The sequence below is a fragment of the Chelmon rostratus genome, chromosome 4 (genome assembly GCF_017976325.1).
Source record: "Chelmon rostratus isolate fCheRos1 chromosome 4, fCheRos1.pri, whole genome shotgun sequence".
Lineage (NCBI taxonomy): Eukaryota > Metazoa > Chordata > Actinopteri > Chaetodontiformes > Chaetodontidae > Chelmon > Chelmon rostratus.
The window spans coordinates 7,883,320-7,901,985 of NC_055661.1; the positions used below are offsets into that span (position 1 = coordinate 7,883,320).

At 40.3% G+C, this 18,666-nt stretch overlaps 1 protein-coding gene across 1 annotated transcript in view; it reads right to left on the reverse strand.

Moving 5' to 3' along the window:
• Window positions 1-209: 209 nt before the first annotated feature.
• Window positions 210-18,666, reverse strand: part of LOC121605138 (phosphatidylinositol 4,5-bisphosphate 3-kinase catalytic subunit alpha isoform-like) — a 33,116-nt gene continuing 14,659 nt past the window's right edge. The window contains exons 12-26 of the mRNA XM_041934929.1: window positions 14,849-15,001; window positions 14,530-14,664; window positions 11,537-11,661; window positions 11,180-11,261; window positions 10,539-10,703; window positions 10,162-10,265; window positions 9,899-10,070; window positions 8,993-9,099; window positions 8,752-8,873; window positions 8,040-8,118; window positions 7,736-7,906; window positions 7,338-7,455; window positions 6,858-7,009; window positions 6,081-6,243; window positions 210-5,926 (exon numbers count right to left, since the gene is read on the reverse strand). Of these exons, the coding sequence (XP_041790863.1) occupies window positions 5,819-5,926; window positions 6,081-6,243; window positions 6,858-7,009; window positions 7,338-7,455; window positions 7,736-7,906; window positions 8,040-8,118; window positions 8,752-8,873; window positions 8,993-9,099; window positions 9,899-10,070; window positions 10,162-10,265; window positions 10,539-10,703; window positions 11,180-11,261; window positions 11,537-11,661; window positions 14,530-14,664; window positions 14,849-15,001 (1,956 nt within the window). The 3' untranslated portion in view covers window positions 210-5,818. The remainder of the gene's footprint in view (window positions 5,927-6,080; window positions 6,244-6,857; window positions 7,010-7,337; window positions 7,456-7,735; window positions 7,907-8,039; window positions 8,119-8,751; window positions 8,874-8,992; window positions 9,100-9,898; window positions 10,071-10,161; window positions 10,266-10,538; window positions 10,704-11,179; window positions 11,262-11,536; window positions 11,662-14,529; window positions 14,665-14,848; window positions 15,002-18,666) is intronic.

Genomic DNA, 18,666 nt, shown 5'->3' on the forward strand with positions numbered 1-18,666 from the left:
GACAGGAGACAGGAACCGGAAACAGAGCAGGTGGAACAGCAAGGTACAGGGTTAGGCAAAGGAAAACAACTGGCAATGCATGAAAGTGGATGTGGATGTGACGGAGACTGGATCACTGAGATGAGGTGCAGCTGGTGTGGCTCCAGCACACCCGTCTCCACGCACACGATGAGACACACGACACAGACAGAGACACTCAGGTTAGGGAGACCCAGGATCATGACATGAAGAAAGTAAGATTTTGTTAAGAGGCCTGCTTTACAGTCATACTGCAAGAGAGGACAGTGCACGGGCAAACACAGCTGGGTGAATGTTTAACAAATTTATTTGTACATCTTCACAGAACACTCAGATGACCAGTCAGTCAGTCGGTCAGTCAGGGTACAAACCTTTACTCTGTGACCAGGGAGCCAAAACGAAACACATTATACATTTATAAATAAAAACGCAGGTTATTCTGTGGAAGAACTTCTCCTAGAAACTGTTCCTACAGGGAGCAAACTTAAGGCATCAATTTATAAACATCTGTATGGCTGCTTAGCAGACTAAATAAAAAAAACAAACAAATAATACATGTAGCAAGAAGAGTATTCATCTTTACCGACAATCTCATGCAGGTAGGTTGTGGAAAACCAATATATTGGCCCATTGTACATTCATTCGTAGTATAGTTCTGACAGCATGGTATGTTGGAAATTATTAGTGACACATTAAAATGTAGTTTAGAGCACTGCATACAGAAAAGAACATGAAACCACAGACCACTGAGTCAATATTTCTCTTCAAAGTGAAAGCTTGGGACATTTAAGAAGCCTCAATAATGATCACAAATGATCAGTTATCGAAACGATTAGTACGTAATTAGTCTTGATTCCAATGCTTTTTTTTCTCAAAGCATAGGAGTTTGAAACTCTCGACATTCATTCGGTTCAAAGGGTTTCTAAAAACACTGTGTTAAAACAAGGCTTTGACAGTTTGTATTTAACTGCTTTGCAGGCAGAAACACACAGATTAAGATCTGTGGCCAGATTCACAAAGCATCAGGGTCTTTATTCGCACAGGTGGTGGAAACAATAACGTGAACACGTGTCCGACAGTAACAGAAAACACGTCTCGTCTGGTACTCATCAAGGTCAGACGCTGTAAGTTTCACAAAAGTAGTAATTTACTACACAGATATTGCATTGAATCGCATTGGATTTTCTAAGTGTTCATGTTATTATGTCCACTGTTTGTCATGGGATTATAGCTCAGATCATGATGTGATGATGATTGTATTAGCAGGGGCAAACTGAAGAATGACTGAATGAAAGCAGATTTTCACTCGTCTGTTCAACTTCACAGAAAGTCTGTCAGTATTTCTCTGCACACATAAGGTGCTTAAATAAGATCATTTCCAACTTCAACTTCTTAGTAAAACAGCAGGTCAATGAGCGTGCATCATTATGTGACACTCAATCTCCTGCAGATAGTTGAGCGTTGATCATGTGATAAGCAGATTTGTAAAACATGAGCCTGCGTTTTCATCGCTGAGCTTTTTGACATTTAAAAGGGATAAAGCATGTTTGCCATCAAAGCCTTCACATCAGGGAGGAAAAACTAGTGCAACAGTTCTTGCAGAATTCCTGCACCACTTCAGTGCCAAAGTTGAGGACCCGGAGAAACAAACGCGCTCTGCAAAGATGTGAGAACTGTCACTTCGGTGCTGAACATTTTAAGGATTTTGAGGCTGAAGATGAAAATACAAGATTATCAAATCTTCTTAAATACTGTAAGATACTTCGTCATAGTTCAGGCTGCACCTGATCTTAGAAATGAGAACTCAAGGACAACTTTAGTCCTTCATTAGTTCAAGACGTAGCTGAGTGTTCACTTTGGAAACTCAGGACTGTGGCATCAATAAAACTCACTACCAGTATCAAACATACAGCCTATACACAATGCTTCAACCTTCGGTGCTTACGTACAGTAAAATACACACACACACACACACACACACACTCTCACAATCAGTACTAAATAGACGCTGCACCCCCGCCCCATCTCCATTTTAAACCAACAAAAAACAGCTGTGGTTCCGATTCGCGACATTTCAAGTAAAACATTTACAACTGATGTATGAAAAAAGTTTCTCCATTTCCCCTCGTTTGCTTCCTTACAAACGATGCAAAAACTTCACCGTTTTTTTTTTTTTTTTTCTTGTTTCTCCTTCCTCTGGCACAGACAAGCCAGTGGGAAAAAAAGGCTTACAAAACATTTAGAGACACCATCACTTCAACAGTTAAGTGTCACACACAGACACATGGACATGTACATACATACATACATAGTGTGGGTTTTCATTGGAGCCTGCCAATGAAGCTCTGCAACCTGTACAGAAACACAATTAATGCACACACAAACACACTCACATGCTTCAGTTTGGAGAGCACATGGGAAACGACAGTAAAGATAACAACACTGCAGGTTTGTCGCACATGAAGCCTCCCATAGAAAAAGAGGTTTGACTGTAACTGTACATACACAGCTTAAATATCCAGTGTGTAGGATTTAGGGGGATCTATTGACTATCTAATTATGTTTATTAGTGTAGAATCACCTGAAAATATGAATCGTTCTGTTTTCATTACCTTAGAATGAGCCCTTTATAGCTACAGAGGGAGTGTGTCGTCATCCACAGTGCACCGGCCTGTTTCTACAGTCGCCCAGAAAGGACAAACCAAAACGGCCACACTAGGTTATCCTACGCACTTGGAAGGAGGCGAGGGATGTTCAGTTGGTTGCACTCTGCAACTTCACCACTAGATACCACCCAATTCTACACACTGGTGCTTTAATGCTGCTTCAAAATGCACATCATACATACTGGTTATGCTGCTTGATAGACATGTACACTAGGCTAACTTTCTTCTTACAGAGTCCTATTGGACAAAAAGGCATTGAGAGCTAGAATTCTGAAGTGCACACCCCAACCCTTTTCTTCTTTTTTTTTTCTTTTTAAAGTCTGTAACTGATATGCCTTACTGCATGATGCACCTCCAGCATTAGTTTCTACAGGCCTCAGTGATGCCTGATTTGGCACGTTGAGAAAAAAAAGGATTAGTGATGGACAGAAGAGCTCTCTGCTGATAACCTGTTGTATGTTGAGTGGAACTTCGCCTAACATTAGAAAGGAAACATGAATGATGCAAAAAAAAAAGAGATGAGCACACCTAAGGTCCATATTAGCAACTAAGTACATTCTAGCCATTAATGCTGCAATAATATAACATCCCAAACAAGCGCCACATCAGAGCAGACCACAACTTTGGCTTTTCAATACAATCAATGTTGGAACTGGCGAAGTGCAGACTTTCTGTTTTGCTGGCTGATTGAGTTTCACACTGTAGGGTTACTAAGACAATAATTTAGCTATGCCCACATCCAAACGTCTTTCTAGGTACATTATGAGGAAGTCGGGCGCTAGTGAGGCTGCTCTGAGTCACCTTTTCTTATAAAATACTACATTCTCTCCTCAGCAAAGATCACTGTACAAGAGTTTCTCAATTAAACTGGCAAAGTTAGATTTACTGCCTTTCACTGTTCTCTGATTATCAAAACATCTTTTATTAAATCATTTTGGATTTTAGAAATTCCAAAATGGCCCATCTTCAGAGACCAGCCAGCTATGGTCTCTTCAAAGAGACAGTGAAACAAAAATGCATTTTTGAGGATTTTACATTAAAATCTTTACCTTTTCTCCTTCTGTATAGCATTCAAGATTTTTTGATGATTCATCTTAAACATGGAGGCGTTTACACAAATAAATCCAATGAAATTAGCTAACCCCACCCCGTCATATAAAAGCGCACTTGACTGTTAGCTAGTGGCTCACAGTAGCTAGCAGAGTGATGCAACAGTAGAACCAATGTGTCCACAGAATATCGCCGACATCTAATTTATTCATTTCACCCTCATCCTCTGCCTACAGACCAAACAAGGTAGGTGGTGTAGGTGGAACAGTCCTACAGCTCCACATCACTCTGTACTTGCTAAACCATGCCCACTTTTGAGAAACTCAATCAAATTTGAATGACATGTTGAAATCCCTCTCATATATTAATCTCATCCATGCAAACTGTTTCAATGGCAGCAGCAGCCACTTCATTGACTTTAAAATGCTGAAAACACCACATGTTCAAATCTTTCTGTTTTGAAAAATGTGTAAAATTTAAGCTTCCAACAAAAAGGTGCAGAGCATGGCTTTAACACTGCCTGGCAACAGGAAGCATGGCTCGAACGACGCCAGCATTATGGGCTCAGTCAAAAAATTTTAAAGACATTCTAATTGGGGACATGCTTAAAACCATCAACCTAACATGGTTAGAAATATAAATAATACACAATGAAGGGCAAAGCTAGCTTCTCATGCTTTTCATGTTAATAGTGCTGGTTTACTTACTACAGCTCGTTTAAGAAGAGGTTGTAGGATTTAGCAGTGTGCACTGTCGTGGAGTGTTGTGCTGTGACGCCAAGGCATTTTATCAACAGGAAGACATTCCCCTGGGCCTTTGCTCACCGTCACAGCAGACAGCCAGAGGCTTAAAATAGGTCCCATTCTTCAATAAATGTGAGACTGGCACTTTGACTCTTGCCATTTTGCCTTCCCAAGTATGCAAAAAAAGAACAAGCAGTCTTACTAAAAAACAGGGAAAAGCTGTTGCATTCTTGGTCAAAAGAAGGCAGAAGGAAGCAAAAAAAGTAAAAAGTAGAAACAAAAAACAAACACATATATTTAGACAAACACTGGTGTGTTTCTGGAGAGTTGAGTTAGGGTGTAGAAACTAAAAGAAACTACAATACATAAATAAATTTAAAAAGTCATAATAAATCTGTATATTATTTTGTTTTTTCTAAGTGCTGTTTTTTGAAGGAGAGGCATCATCATCCTGAAGGTTATGCAAGAGTCCAACGCTGCGCCACCAACAAATGTTCCCAAGGGCGGAGCGCTTTTTCACTGAGACTGTAGAGCTGTGCAAAACAACCCAGAGACTCTTCAGCAGTTTTTGAGCTTTGAAATTTCCTCACAAAGGGTCAAAAGCCGACACCAAATCAGCTCAGGGCAAGACTGTGCAGTGGTAGTCATTATCGAAGCTCCCGTACTCCAGTAACCCTGCACTGTACAACAAATTTGAGTCACACTTCTATAATCTAAGATAATCAGACAGTCCCTTGTGCCCGTTATCTTCTCAGCAGTGATACGATTTAAAAAGAAAACAAACAAACAAGAAGTTTCCCATGCACTTCCTTTCTGGGGTGGAGCCACAGTGCAGCACTAATACAGCAGAAGGGCAGCGAGTTGAACTTTGTGGCTAAATTTATAGACGGGCAGATTCATCTTTTTTTTTTACACTCTTTCACGATTTGTCCAATTTGTGTTTTTCCTGCAAGGGCAGCAGGGTAAGCGGTAAAATTTCCTTGGCTACCTACTGGAAGCATAGTAGCCAAAGGTACAAGCATCAGCCAGGTAGGGCACATCTTCAGAGGGCCGTGAGGACAACGCTGCCTTGTAGACGCAGGACAAACAGAGGGAAGTGTGACCACACAAAAAGGAAGATGATCATGGTCAGGAAATGCAGAAAAAGAAGAACTAAACAGAAATGGTGCTGGTGTTTAAAAAAAAAGAAATATTCAAGCTGCAAACTTTCATCATCAGTGAGCTGTTCAGGACATCTGCTGTGATGGAGAAATGAAATTGGTGCTCCGTGCTTCAGACTTGAACAGCTGGCTGACAGAAGTAAATACTTTATGGTGGGAGTTTTTTTGTGTGTGCAGGAGATCAGTTTAGTGCATGCTGTCTAATTGTGTGGAATATCCAGTCCATCTTGGTGGTCCATCCTCCATGGTGAGCATCGTTCATCTGTTTCATGAAGTAGTCCAACGCCTCCTGCAGAAAGGACAAAAAAAAAATAAAAGTAAAACAGATACATAAGTAAATGAGGTAATCTTGCAGAGGTTTCAGAAAGCCAAATGTCAGACTTAAGACTATTTAAACACCCCCATAATAAGATCAGAAAAGAATGGATATAAGAAATCATTACCTGTTCGCTCTTCTCCAGGGCCAGAGTCTTCCTAATGTAGGCAATGTCATCAAATGACTGCAGCTCGGGCATGCCAGAGCCCAGCATCATGGAGAACAGGTTGATGAAGAGGTTAGCGTGCTGCCGGATGGCCAGGTAGGCTTTATAGCACATCTCCTGGAACCTGGAGGTAGATGGGAAAAAGAATGTGAAAAAGACAACAAAAAGTAGAAAGCTTCTTTATATAACGTCACAGCAACATCAACAAGAGCAAAAATGTAGCTCATCATTTTCACAAATGGCTGCGGACCACAAACCGCCTCATCCTGCAGGGCCCATGCATGGGTTGCAAGTAGAGTTTGTTTTGATGAAAGCAGATATCATCCCATGTTGAAAATCACCTTTTCAGACAGGAAGGCTACTAGTTTCTCATGGTTGAATAAATTGGACAAGGTGACTTACCTAACTGAGGGAAAAATACTGCGCTGCTTGAAAAAGACATTTATTTTGACTAAATAAATTAAAACGTCTGTCATTCAAGTATACTTCGAAATAAAAACCATGTGCAACTACGTGCTCTCCAGTCTGTCCGCAATGGTAACAACAATGTCATCATTGAGACCAAGTTAAAGAAAAACACACCTATAGGAAAGCTCTGTTTCAAACAAGAAGAGCCAAAAAGTCTTGGAGGTTGACCAGCCAACAAACCAACAGACTCACTGGTACTAGCTGCAGATGAGAGATGAACGATGAGAGAAACAACGATGAGAGAAGAAAAGAGGTAAGATGCTGCAGTACCTTTCGAACTCTTTGGTCTTCGCACACTCCTGGGATCCCTTGCTGATGACAATGAGGAAGTCTTGTGTCAGCACAAAGGGCACTCGTTCTCTCTTGTAGCCAAATTTCTTCTTCTTATGATCCAGGAAATGGCCAAAATCTATATGAAACAGCTGGAGGAGAGCAAAACAAAGAGAACAGCAGAAGTAAGAAGTGAAGTCAAACCTACGTATATCCTGTATACCCACAGGAAACGACAGAGCATCGACAGCAATCTGTCACCAATATCAAGTAGCCATTCAGTCTGCTTACAATTCACTTCAACTTGCTCTTTTTATCAAATATGTACTGTTAAATGGCATATGACTATCAACCCAATGTACAAATAAAATCAGTTTCTACAACTGAAACAGAAAAAAACACAAGGAAAACAAGGAAATAGCAAACATTTTTGAAATCACATCTCAAATTGTGTGTTGTGTATGCACATATACAAGTTACCTGTCCATCATCTTTGACCATAATGTTGCTGTTGTGCCTGTCTCCTATCCCAAGGATAAATGTAGCTACACAGTAGCCAGCACAGGACCTCGTAAACAGATCCACAGCCATGTCATACCTGCACACGCACACACACACACCCCAGTAAGCAGTGACACCATTAATTTTGCATCTAAAAAGAAATTAGAAATGGGAATGTATTTAAATTCTAATTAAAGAAAGCATGTATAAACATGAAACTGAACGCAGGCAAAAGTAAATGGGCTGTAACTTAACACCAGCAGTTTTTCCCCAAGACATTTCTTTTAGTACAGTTTCTGTACTCTAATGGGCATTGTTCTGTACTGTCTAATGATGCAAACGCGCCGTAAAAATAACAGCAGGACAGAAGAACTCACATCTCGCCCTTGTTCTTGTCCTTGAGCCACTGATGCAGAGTGTTTGAGTTGAACTGCAGGGCTCCTTTCAAACCTCCTTTACACTGAATTTGCATGATGGTGTGGGAGCTGCGAACCACCTCAATGAGACCCACACAGTCTCCTAATGACAGACAGCCATAGGGAAGCATCCTGGAGACACATAAAGCAGATATTCTTAGCCCCATAAACTGAGCAAGGGAAGAGTTAGGGAATAAAGACACTGAAGAAGGACGACACAGAGAGGAAGTGAAATATAAAACGACATAATAGGAAAGAGTAGTACCGCAGGTCCAGGCCCTGATTCTGCCAAATATTCTCCATGATTTTAATGATCTGCAATGTCAGCATATCCTGCCGCAAGTCTGCAGCAAAAACACACACAATGAGGACAGTTTAAGTTAATAACATCCTGGGATACTGACAGATTATACACGTAGAAAACATAAGGACGAGTTAGTATGATTATAGTAGACAAACATTACCACAAAGCTCTGCAGCCTCTAAACAGCACTTTATAGTTTGTGTCAACATTTAGGACTTGGACTGGGAAAATATACTGCTTTACCATATACTGTAGCACAAATCAGTAAGACTGAACTAGTCTACCTGTGCAAGCCGTAAGGTAAAGCTTTCTTTCAATGACACATGGTGGTAGGAGTCAGAGAAAAAATATCTTATGTGTATGTTGTTGCCCAAATCTTTGCAACTGTTTCATTGGGATGTGTTTATGGTAAATGTGTTTTCAGAGACATCAGCACTAATAACACCACATGCCTAAGGAAGTGTCACAATTTATTTGGTAATGACATCTTAAATGCAATGACAGTTTTATCAGTTTAAGCACAAATTGCTTCAGGTTGGCTGTTACAGGCTGATTTTTAGCAAGTGTGCTGAAAGGGTAGAAAAGTTTCCAAACGGTTTCTGGTACAGAGCCTAAAAAGGAGGTTTAACAGGTTGTATTTGTGTGTTTGTGTGTGTGTTTGTATGTTTGTTACCATCTCCATTTTTGAAGATTATCTCATTGTTCTGAAAGAGCAGCTCTGACATGATATCTGGATTCTCCCAGTTGAGCCACAACGGTCTCTTAGCTGATGACATGATCCTGCATTCGTCTAACCTGTGTACATATTAATTTAAGTTATTAAAAGTTATTAACAATGGCAATCGTTTTTTCCATAACCCCAACACATGCCCACCGCTGCAGTCACACACAGCTCATTCACTATTGCCTCCAACCTTAGGTTTCCCAGTTGGTGTGCAGGGTTGAGAGGAGAAGTGAAGTTCTGCAGAGCATCCATGTAGTCTGGTCTCTTCATCTGGTCCACAAGAAACCGCATCTGGACCTCCACAAGACACACACACAGCCACAACAACACACACACGTGCGATTGCACATAGGTGTGTGTGCCCGCATCCACACACACACAAATCCACAGAGAAATCTTCTAAAAATGGCTGCATTTGTGTGATGTTCTAAATTCAGGGCAAATTCTGAATAAAAAAAACAAATTTGTAATTTTAAGAATGAGTAACACCACACAGATCCCACCTAAAATCTTTCAACATAACAAACGTTCATAATTAAAATTCTATGTGTGGTGTCAGTGTGGAAAAATGTGCTTTCAGAACAGGGTCAATAACAGAATAATCTACTGATGAAACCTGGCTTGACTGATAAAAGCCTTATATTATGAGTAAATAAATAAAATCCTGTTCTGCTGTGTGGGCATGCATATTTTGTGCTGTGTCATTGCTGCTTATTGTACTTAGAGACTTAATACTATAAGCAACACAGCTAAATGAGGCTTGTGTGCTCTTACATCTACAAACCCTGGGCACTGGGTTTCAAACTCAAACAGAAAATAAACCCACATGACATCTGTGGAGCGCCGCAGTGTATGACATCGTGCAGGCACAGACTATCAGTGAATGAAGCCTTATAATGCTGGTACTATCACAACCACAGAGTGTGCCAAGATTGTAATTTTTCAAACTTTGGACGGCAATGATGTAGAAAAAATGAAGGCACTTAGGATCAAGATAAATACCACATTGTGGTGACACACATGTCACCACAATGTGTCCCGCATATTACATGTCGGTGTTTTGAGAAGTGAAGGACAAAAAACTCATCCTCCTTACCTTCTGTGTCTCATCCTTCTTCTCCTGTTTAAGGATGTCAGTGAGGTTAATAAGCTTCTCCATGGCTTCTACCTGCCTGCTCAGGTGTTTGAGGTACATGCCACAAGCCCTGCAGTAGGCCTCTAACAGCAGCCCAAACCTCTGGCTCACTGTTTTATTGTGCATTTCTGACCTGTGAGGAAGCCGCAAAGACAAAGGAGAGACAGAGAGTAAGAAGCCTTCTATGAAGACACTGAGAAAAAGCAATCTGGATGGTGGCTCACTTGAGATGCCAGAAGAAGAAATGTCCTATCCTTTGATTGGTCAGGGCCTTTTTGAGAAGAAAACGGGCCAGGGGATTGTCAAGATACTGCTCATATTTTAATACCTAGAACAAGAAGAGAGAGAGAGGAAGGGGGGATTGGAAGAAAAGAACAACAGGAGATGCAGAGAGAGGGTTCAGATGAATCATTTCAGACTCTATGATGTCTCCCAAACATGGAGTCTCTGTAAACCAAATACAACCTAAGGCATCACGGATTGGAAAGACTTCAACACACAAAAACAGACCAAACAAAAGCTGCTTTTCAACCGATGTAAGGCTGGCAGCCAAGTACACTCAGGCTGGGGAAAGGTATCCCAGGCTCTCAATTAGACCTACCTGTACAAGCTGGATGAGGTACTGGGACAGTTTGTCATCAGTCAGGTATTTGTCAAGGCAGCGTACAGCAAAGTGCCTGACCATGGGGTCTGGATAGTTACAGTCCAACAGCTCCATGGCCTGCTCAGGACGGATAGAGGGCCATTCCTTTAACAGACAGTACATCTGGGAAACATACAAAGCACGAAATATGAATTCATACATATTCTCCACTCATATGTATCAATATTTTTCTATCTAGCACATACACACACACACATAACCACACACATATTGCATATTACAAGTTGGTTTGTTTATTTGCATATTTGTCATTTGTTGATAAAATGACAAATATGCAAATAAACAAACCTATATTCTGTGCAGTTCCGTTATTTATTTTCTGCAAGTATAAATTTAAACCCCAAAACACAGAAAGGAGTAATTTCCTAAAAAGCTGACACAAGTAGTCAAACAAGGAGTAGATGGCATAAATGTTACGTGTAATATGCTTTGCATTTGGTACTTATAGGTCAGAAAACCAACAAATGAAACAATTTTAAAATTCAATTAAATGTACTTTGTGGAACAGCCGAGCTGTGGACATTTTTCTCTGTTTGGAGGATGTGTTTATATGACACGTGGGAGTGAAATGGCATTACCTGTGCTACTTCATCTCTGGAGTTCCACTTGACAGCGAGAAGGATCTTGGGAAGGATCTCAGGGATGTTCATGCAGTAGTGTCTGGTGGAGAAAGAGAAACAGGATAACTACTGAGTGTTGCATCCCAGTCTCAGTGTGCAGCATGCAGAATTTGGTTACAGGTAATCCCACAGATGTATTTTGGCTTTTTTAAACAAAAAGTTTGTTAAGAGTAGCAATTTAAAAAATGAACAAATGTTTCAACCATTAACCTACAGGAATAAGCTTGATTTGAATCGGGGTGGGGGGTTGTGGAAGTAACACAGCAGATTTACCAACGAGTCTGAACTGTGAAATCCGTGGTGGTTGGAGGTTACCTGTGTCTCCAGAGGAAGTCTTTCTCCTGCTCAGTGATTTCTGAAAGAGGGTCTCTGTTACTCAGCTGCTTCAGCTGCTCAGTGTCGCTCTCTGTCAGGGCGTGATCTCTGGCCACACGGTTGCTCTGAAACACAACACAAAGAAAATACACTGCATTATTACATCACTAACACTCCTATAATTAACCTGTTGGCTGTCGAGTTACTGTATGAGCTCCTGATGCCTTCCCAAACTTGCGCTGTAATAAAACAAAGTGTGACACAATAAAACAAAACAAAACTCTTACATCGTACCTTCACCAGCAGTGTTTTTACTTTGTCACTTGTTGTTAGAGATTCCATTTATTACTTTTTTCTTGCATTACAGTATCTTTGTCTAAACCGTTTACAGTTATTTCAGAAAGCAGCTGCCAGGCTATCAACTAGAACTAGCCGGTGGTCTGGCATTACCCCTCTTCTTGCATGGTGAACAAAAGGCGATCATACCTTTGTTGTTTTAGGCCAAACCCTCTGGAATCATCTTCCCCCATCTATCAGATTTACTGAATCTCTGGACTATTTCAAGCGGCTTCTAAAAACGCATTTTAATAGGCAAGGCTTTTTACAGATCTACATTCTGGGCTTTGTTATTTGTTGTTTTTGTTGTCTGGTCTGTGTCTCATTGTGCTGAGTTTTTTATTGTATTGTGTTTTTACCTTATTTGTTTATTAACTTTCATCTTGTCCTATGTGTGAAGCTTACTTAGTTTACCTTTATACAAATATTTGCTTGTCTGGACATTCAGCCATGCAATCATTGGGAGCAACAAACATAGCTTGGAACAGCACTCAAACAGCTCAAATTACAAATAAAGGAATCACTTAATACATCACATTACACTATCCTCATATATAAATCAACGCACATTATCTGATGGACCTGTAAAACAGGCCACACTAACAATATGCATGACTATTTGCTCTAAATAATTCATCAAATCAAACATTTTTAAGATTCCATTTTTTTTTGCACTATACTTTAACTTTATCAATTTAACTATGTCCTCCATGGTTCTGTTCAACAGTTTGACCACAGTTCTAAATCAGTGGACAGGGTAACTGCCCTGAAATAACCACAGCAGCAGTCCTGCTTTTCAGTTAACTCTCACATTAGTGTAGGATTTCTTTCACATAGTCCATTTTCTTCTATATCAGGGCATGCTGTAGTACCCAACACATGAAATTAACTTGAGAATGTATTCAAATGCCTGTATTTACTGGCTACTAACTTGAAATGGATTTTTAATGTTGCATTTCCTTTGTTTACTTTATCGTCACACTAGTTTTTCCTTGCTGTACTTAGTAAAACGGCTTGTAAAATCTCTGTTCTGTCCCCTCCTGCTCACCTCTATATGCTCACCCTCACTGTGCTTTAATGCTTCCAGATATCATGAGGTAGTTGTTCTGATTCACATATTTTTCTGTTTCTGTCATTAGACAATGGGATGGCCATGGGATCAGCTATAATGACATTAAAAGTTAGTAATGATAGAGAAGATGTAGAAGGAAAAAATGGTTGTCATATTCAGCAGAGCCAAAAAGCCATCTGTTAACACATATAAATGAGCTGCAAACATGTATTTATGTGTATTAAATACAAAAAATGCAGGTGAAACAACTATACCTGTATAGAGTTTATAGCGTAGTAGACACTGAAACGGCGAAGGAGCCAGAGCACAGCTGGAACATGACGCAGCCAGACGCTGTGTACATCACACAGCATCTGGCTCAAGTTGTTAAAAACACTGACATCGACCTCAAACTCTGAATTTGAGCTTCTCCCTTTTGGCCATCAATTTGCCAAGAGCACAAATTTTGTAGAAAAGTTCTATTGTGAAATACCCAGTCATCCTCTTAACAAAATCAAGTATGATTTCTGTCTGCATAAATATGATGTTAATTTAGACTTTAATTGCGCTTAAGATAAGATCAAACAATTTTCTGGTCAGGATCAGGCCAGGTAAAATAATCATCACACCACCCACTGAGTTGGCACTCATTACATTTGACACACACACGTCATGAATAATTTAACACATCCTCTCACATGGCAGAGTAACTCCAACCACAAGCCACATTATCACATCAGAAGTCGGGTTCTCATGCCATACATCATGCAGAAATCTGATAAGACACCATCACAACCACCACCATGAATAACTGAACACAACAGCTCAAGGTGGCACTACCGAGTCACGTGAGAAGTGTTGGGGCCAACTCACTTAACAAAGTTTAAGGCGACAATTACTTTTTATCACTAATTGTTGGGCTAAAAAATAAGCATATTTACCGAATCACTTACTGGCCTAAATTCACTAATATCTAAATGTTCAATGAAAAGAAATGTTCAGAAATAAACTGAAAAGAGTTTTAAGATTCATTGACATCTAACCATACATTCAACCAACTGGCACTGCTGTGTGTTATAAAGACTTACAGAGAATATGTACACAAAAGATTCAGTTAACACTAGCCTGAAATTACATGTGGTGTCTCGCATAACACACATATCAGTTCATGTTACTTACACACTACCATCACAGCTAACTTGGCAGATTGGATGAAGTAAAACCTTCAACAAGGATACATCCACACCTTGCATTACGGCCTGATAAATCAATGTCAAAATATCTCACCCCACAAAGGGGTCTAATGAAAGGTGAAATTCAAACACCTTCATTAATAACTTATCTCATCTCCACTAAGTAGCTCTGTACACACTATATTACTCGCATGCAGTGTCACAACTGCAAGCTCCCTCCTGGTCTTTGAGATGTCACTTTGACAAATATTTCTTTACTTGTGTTTGAGTTTCAAAACTTAAAACAGTTAGCTTGGGTGAAAACACAGGGCACTAGGGCCCCTATCATGCAATCCAAGTACACAGGTAAATGCAGATTCAAAAACCATAACTCCAGACGTCCACTGGTTAGTGGCTGGTAAGCGGGTCATTACCTGTCCAGAGATGTTGTAGTTAAACCCCAGTTCCCTTGAGATGGTCCAGTTTGCATGATCCTCTACTGCATTCATATCTGGGTATTTGACTGAACTACTAAAGTGATCAAACTCTATCTCCAGACAAGGGGTCTCCTGCAAAAGAGAGATTAAAAGAATATTATCACAGTGTGCAAATGTCAGTATCTCACAAATCTGTTACATTCTTATGCCCAATTTCTGGTACACACCCCATATGAAACAGTGCAAAAGAACTTGTAAAAAAAATGTATTTTTATTTTTTTTTTACATTTGAAGGCAAAATGCAGAATGTGAGTACCTTATTAGGGTTGGAGCCAGTGACCCCTATGGGGTTGAGGAGGTCTTCAAGGCCATGAGGGACAGGCCAGAGGTTCAGAGCCATCTTGTTGGCCACCAGAGTGTGAGTGTAGTCAAACAAGTTAATATTACCCCAAGCCAGTGGACAGTGCTCCTAAAGGGGGGCAGAAAAGTCGGGAAAGAGACATAGCCACTGATTGTAAATGCAATTATTTTGTGGGAAGTTCATGGGAATAAACAGACACAAAGACAGATGAATGCATAATTCTGAATCAAAGATGATTTTAACTCCAAAATAATCCTGGACTCACAGTATAGAAGTACAGTATGTGATCTCATTAAGGTTTCCATACATTAAACTCAAAAAAGAAAAGTCAATATAAAACACAACCTGACTCACTCATATGGGTTAGGGTTAAGTCAATGGTTAGAATAAAAACAAAAGTACTCAAGCCAAGTGAAAGCCAAGAAACACATTAACAGGTTAACATGTAAATGTTACCCTCAGTTTTTCATAAGGTCAGTCCACTCAAACTCATTTCAGTTCTTCAAATCACTGAAATGCAACTTTTCCAGTGATGCACTGAACTTAAATTAAACTGAAAATGTGCCGCTCATTCTGAGGAAACGCTCCCTTGTTCGGGGGTGCTGTGTGCTTCCCCATTCCATAGGTTAAATTGCATTTTTGGTTCCGCACATAGAGGAAGTGCTCTGTGGTGAATATAGGTATTTGTTTTTAATGTGTTGGTTTGTAGCACACTGAACAGACAGAAATTGGTTTCAATTATCAGGTTTGAAAAAGATTTTAAAGGGTCTTAAAAGGTTTAAGTGGGTTATAATGTTGCTACATTTTAACAACTTGTAATTGATTTTTAATGAATTAAAGGCTTTTAACAAGGTTTAATAAGAAAACTAGTTGCAGTAATAGCTAGAATACCACACCTACACTCATTCATCATGAAGGGTTAAGTAAGTAAGCCATGAAATGTGGCTGCCTGTCTTCTGCTGTAAATTGGTGCTGTATATGATAGTAAAGCCTTTCATTTGCTACAGTACTAGCAGAACTCTGAACGGGACCTTCCTGAGTGCCTGATAATGAGATTATTGATTGTGGCACAAGGGAGAAAAAAATCACCAAATAATAAATTGTTTTATCTTTGTGAAAGGTATTGAGCAGTCTTTCAACCGCAGTACTCCTTCTGCCAAAGCTGCCACGTAAGCCTTCACAAAGGTTCAGGAAATGTTTAAGATAACATCTTGATCTTCAGAGTGAGTTTTCACTAAGGGGCAGCAATGGAACCAGGTGACAGAGGGCAACATTGTGAGGCAGACTGAGTTACATGCAGACAGCCAGTCAAAATGCACCTATTTATAGTAAGTGCTGGCACAAAAGGCTGCTGTAGAGAAGTGTTTATCTTTAATTCAGGCGGGGCATGAAAGAGCATCCGCTAACCTGACCTCAACCTAGCATGGCGCGGTATGAGAGAAGACTCACCCCAGGTGTCTGTTACATTAGCCGAGTCTGGCATTCATTGATACACTCCACACACCTCTCTCTCCCTTCCACCACAGAGGGATGGGAGAGAAATCAATCAGTGTGGGTTTCTGTTACAAGTATCAGACCCAGTGCACAAAAACACAACAACAGTTTTATACCACACAGTTTCTATACATAGAATAAAATGTACAGACAGTCACTCTTTTTATTGTAAATCTGATGTAAGCATCTAGAACAGGGGTTACCAACCTTTTTGAAACTAAGAGCTACTTCAAGGGCACTGAGTAATGCAAAGGGCTACCACTTTGATAATACACTTCTGAAATAACAAAGTTACACAGTGTACTTTTAATTAGGGACACGGGGCACGCTCCGAGGCACTGGCTCCTGCAGCTCTGCTGCAGGAGCCAGTGACTCGGGGCGTAGCCCCGAGTCACTTATTACTATCCCGCGTGTTTCTTCTTATTATTATTATTTTTCATCATCCTCCAAATTTTTGTCCCTGAACTCGCCCCGCAGCTTTGAGAAAACCCTTGCAAATTATATATCAAAACGTGCGGTTTGATCAGGATCGGTGTGCTATTACTTTTCTCAAATTTATCGCAGTTTTTCGCGTCGTAAGACGCGAAAAACTGCGATAAATTTCCCATAAGAATGAATGGGACGGGCGAAAAAAAAAAGATGGAAATTGGAGTTTTTCAAACGTCTGTAGCTCAGGCATACATTCACCGAGAGACTTCATTTGAACTTTAAAACGTAGATAATTTTGTCGGCTCCAAATGACCCTCGGCACATTTTGATATCTCTTACGGTTTTCGAACTATGACCATCGAAGGCCGACGTAAGACGCGAACAACTGCGAAGACTTTCCCATAAGAAATGAATGGGGAAATTTCCTCAAATTTCAGCCTTTTTCAATTGTCCGCAGCTCGGCCATACTTTGTCCTAGAGACTTCATTCAAAGTTTAAAACGTAGATAAATTTGTCAGCTCAAAATTAATACCAGCACATTTTTTGATATCTCTTACGGTTTTCGAGCTATGACCATCTGAAGACCATCAAGTTTCTCACAAAAATGCTCAGAATCTCTCCCTCTACAGTGGGTGATGTCATAAGTTAGAGTGAGACAGCCGGTGAAAAATCGCCTGAAATGTGTTTCTAAAATTGCCGTAAAATACAAACGGTGAATAGGAGACACATAATTTTGGGATCTTTTGTAGACAAACTTGTCCTCTTTCATGTGATGTCCTCGAAAAAGCCGAGAGACTTACTGAATTTAAATAGTGAGGCTTTTTGTGTAGCCACCTCCCTCTAGCTCTCCCATTGACTCCAATGTAAAAATTCAGAGCTGTTTTGTGAGAAAAGCATAAATGCCTCCTGTCTTTACATCGCCATAAAACGAAAAGTTGTTGTCTCAGGAATAAAACGAGATGATATTCGGACTCAGGAAGTTCTCGGGAGTCCGATGATCTATAGTACACTCTGATACGAGGTACGGTTCTCTCACCAGAGGATTTAGTTCAGGAGGTTCGCCGAACCCAAATCTCACTGCATACAATACAAACTCCTGTTCTCTGAGTCGCAGAGTCTTTTTAAGTCGACCATTTTGTCATTTTTCTAAAGAATATCTGGACATAAAACACACGTACATCTGGCCCAGACTTGTCCGCATCTCACAGTGTAATCGGTTTTTTGATAGCAGCTACGGTTTTGACACAATCGCAAGTTGTTCGGAAGAAACCGACAGCGAAAAAGCCGCTTTTCAGTTAACAGGTGTGTCATTAACTGTCATTTACACACACACCGGTCAATAACCCACGCACACACATCTGCAGGACAACAAGCCTGAGAATGATTATCTTAACGAGCTCAGTCAAAACAAGGGCATTGTTTGAAAACAATCTCCATCCAACAAACAGTTAAACTCAGCTTCACCAAGCGCTTTGCCAAAAAGGTTGAGACAGTAGTCACACAAACACACACACAAGCAGGGCTAACCAACAGCTAAAAAGTGATTAAAAACAAGCACGTCAAAACTGAACAGGAACAGGTAAAAAGTGGGAGAGGTAGAGAGGTAATTATCAGCAGGTGGGGCAGAAGTTACACACGCACACACGCACGCACACACACACACACACACACACATTCAGACACACATATACCAGACACATCTCCATGTAGGAGCTGGTTGGGCTGCTTGTGTAGTTCAAGCAGACACACACACACAAACAGACGAAGACACACACATACGCAGTCACACACAACGACAGATACATAAACACACACACACAGACAAATGCATAATGAAAACCCCATCCCCC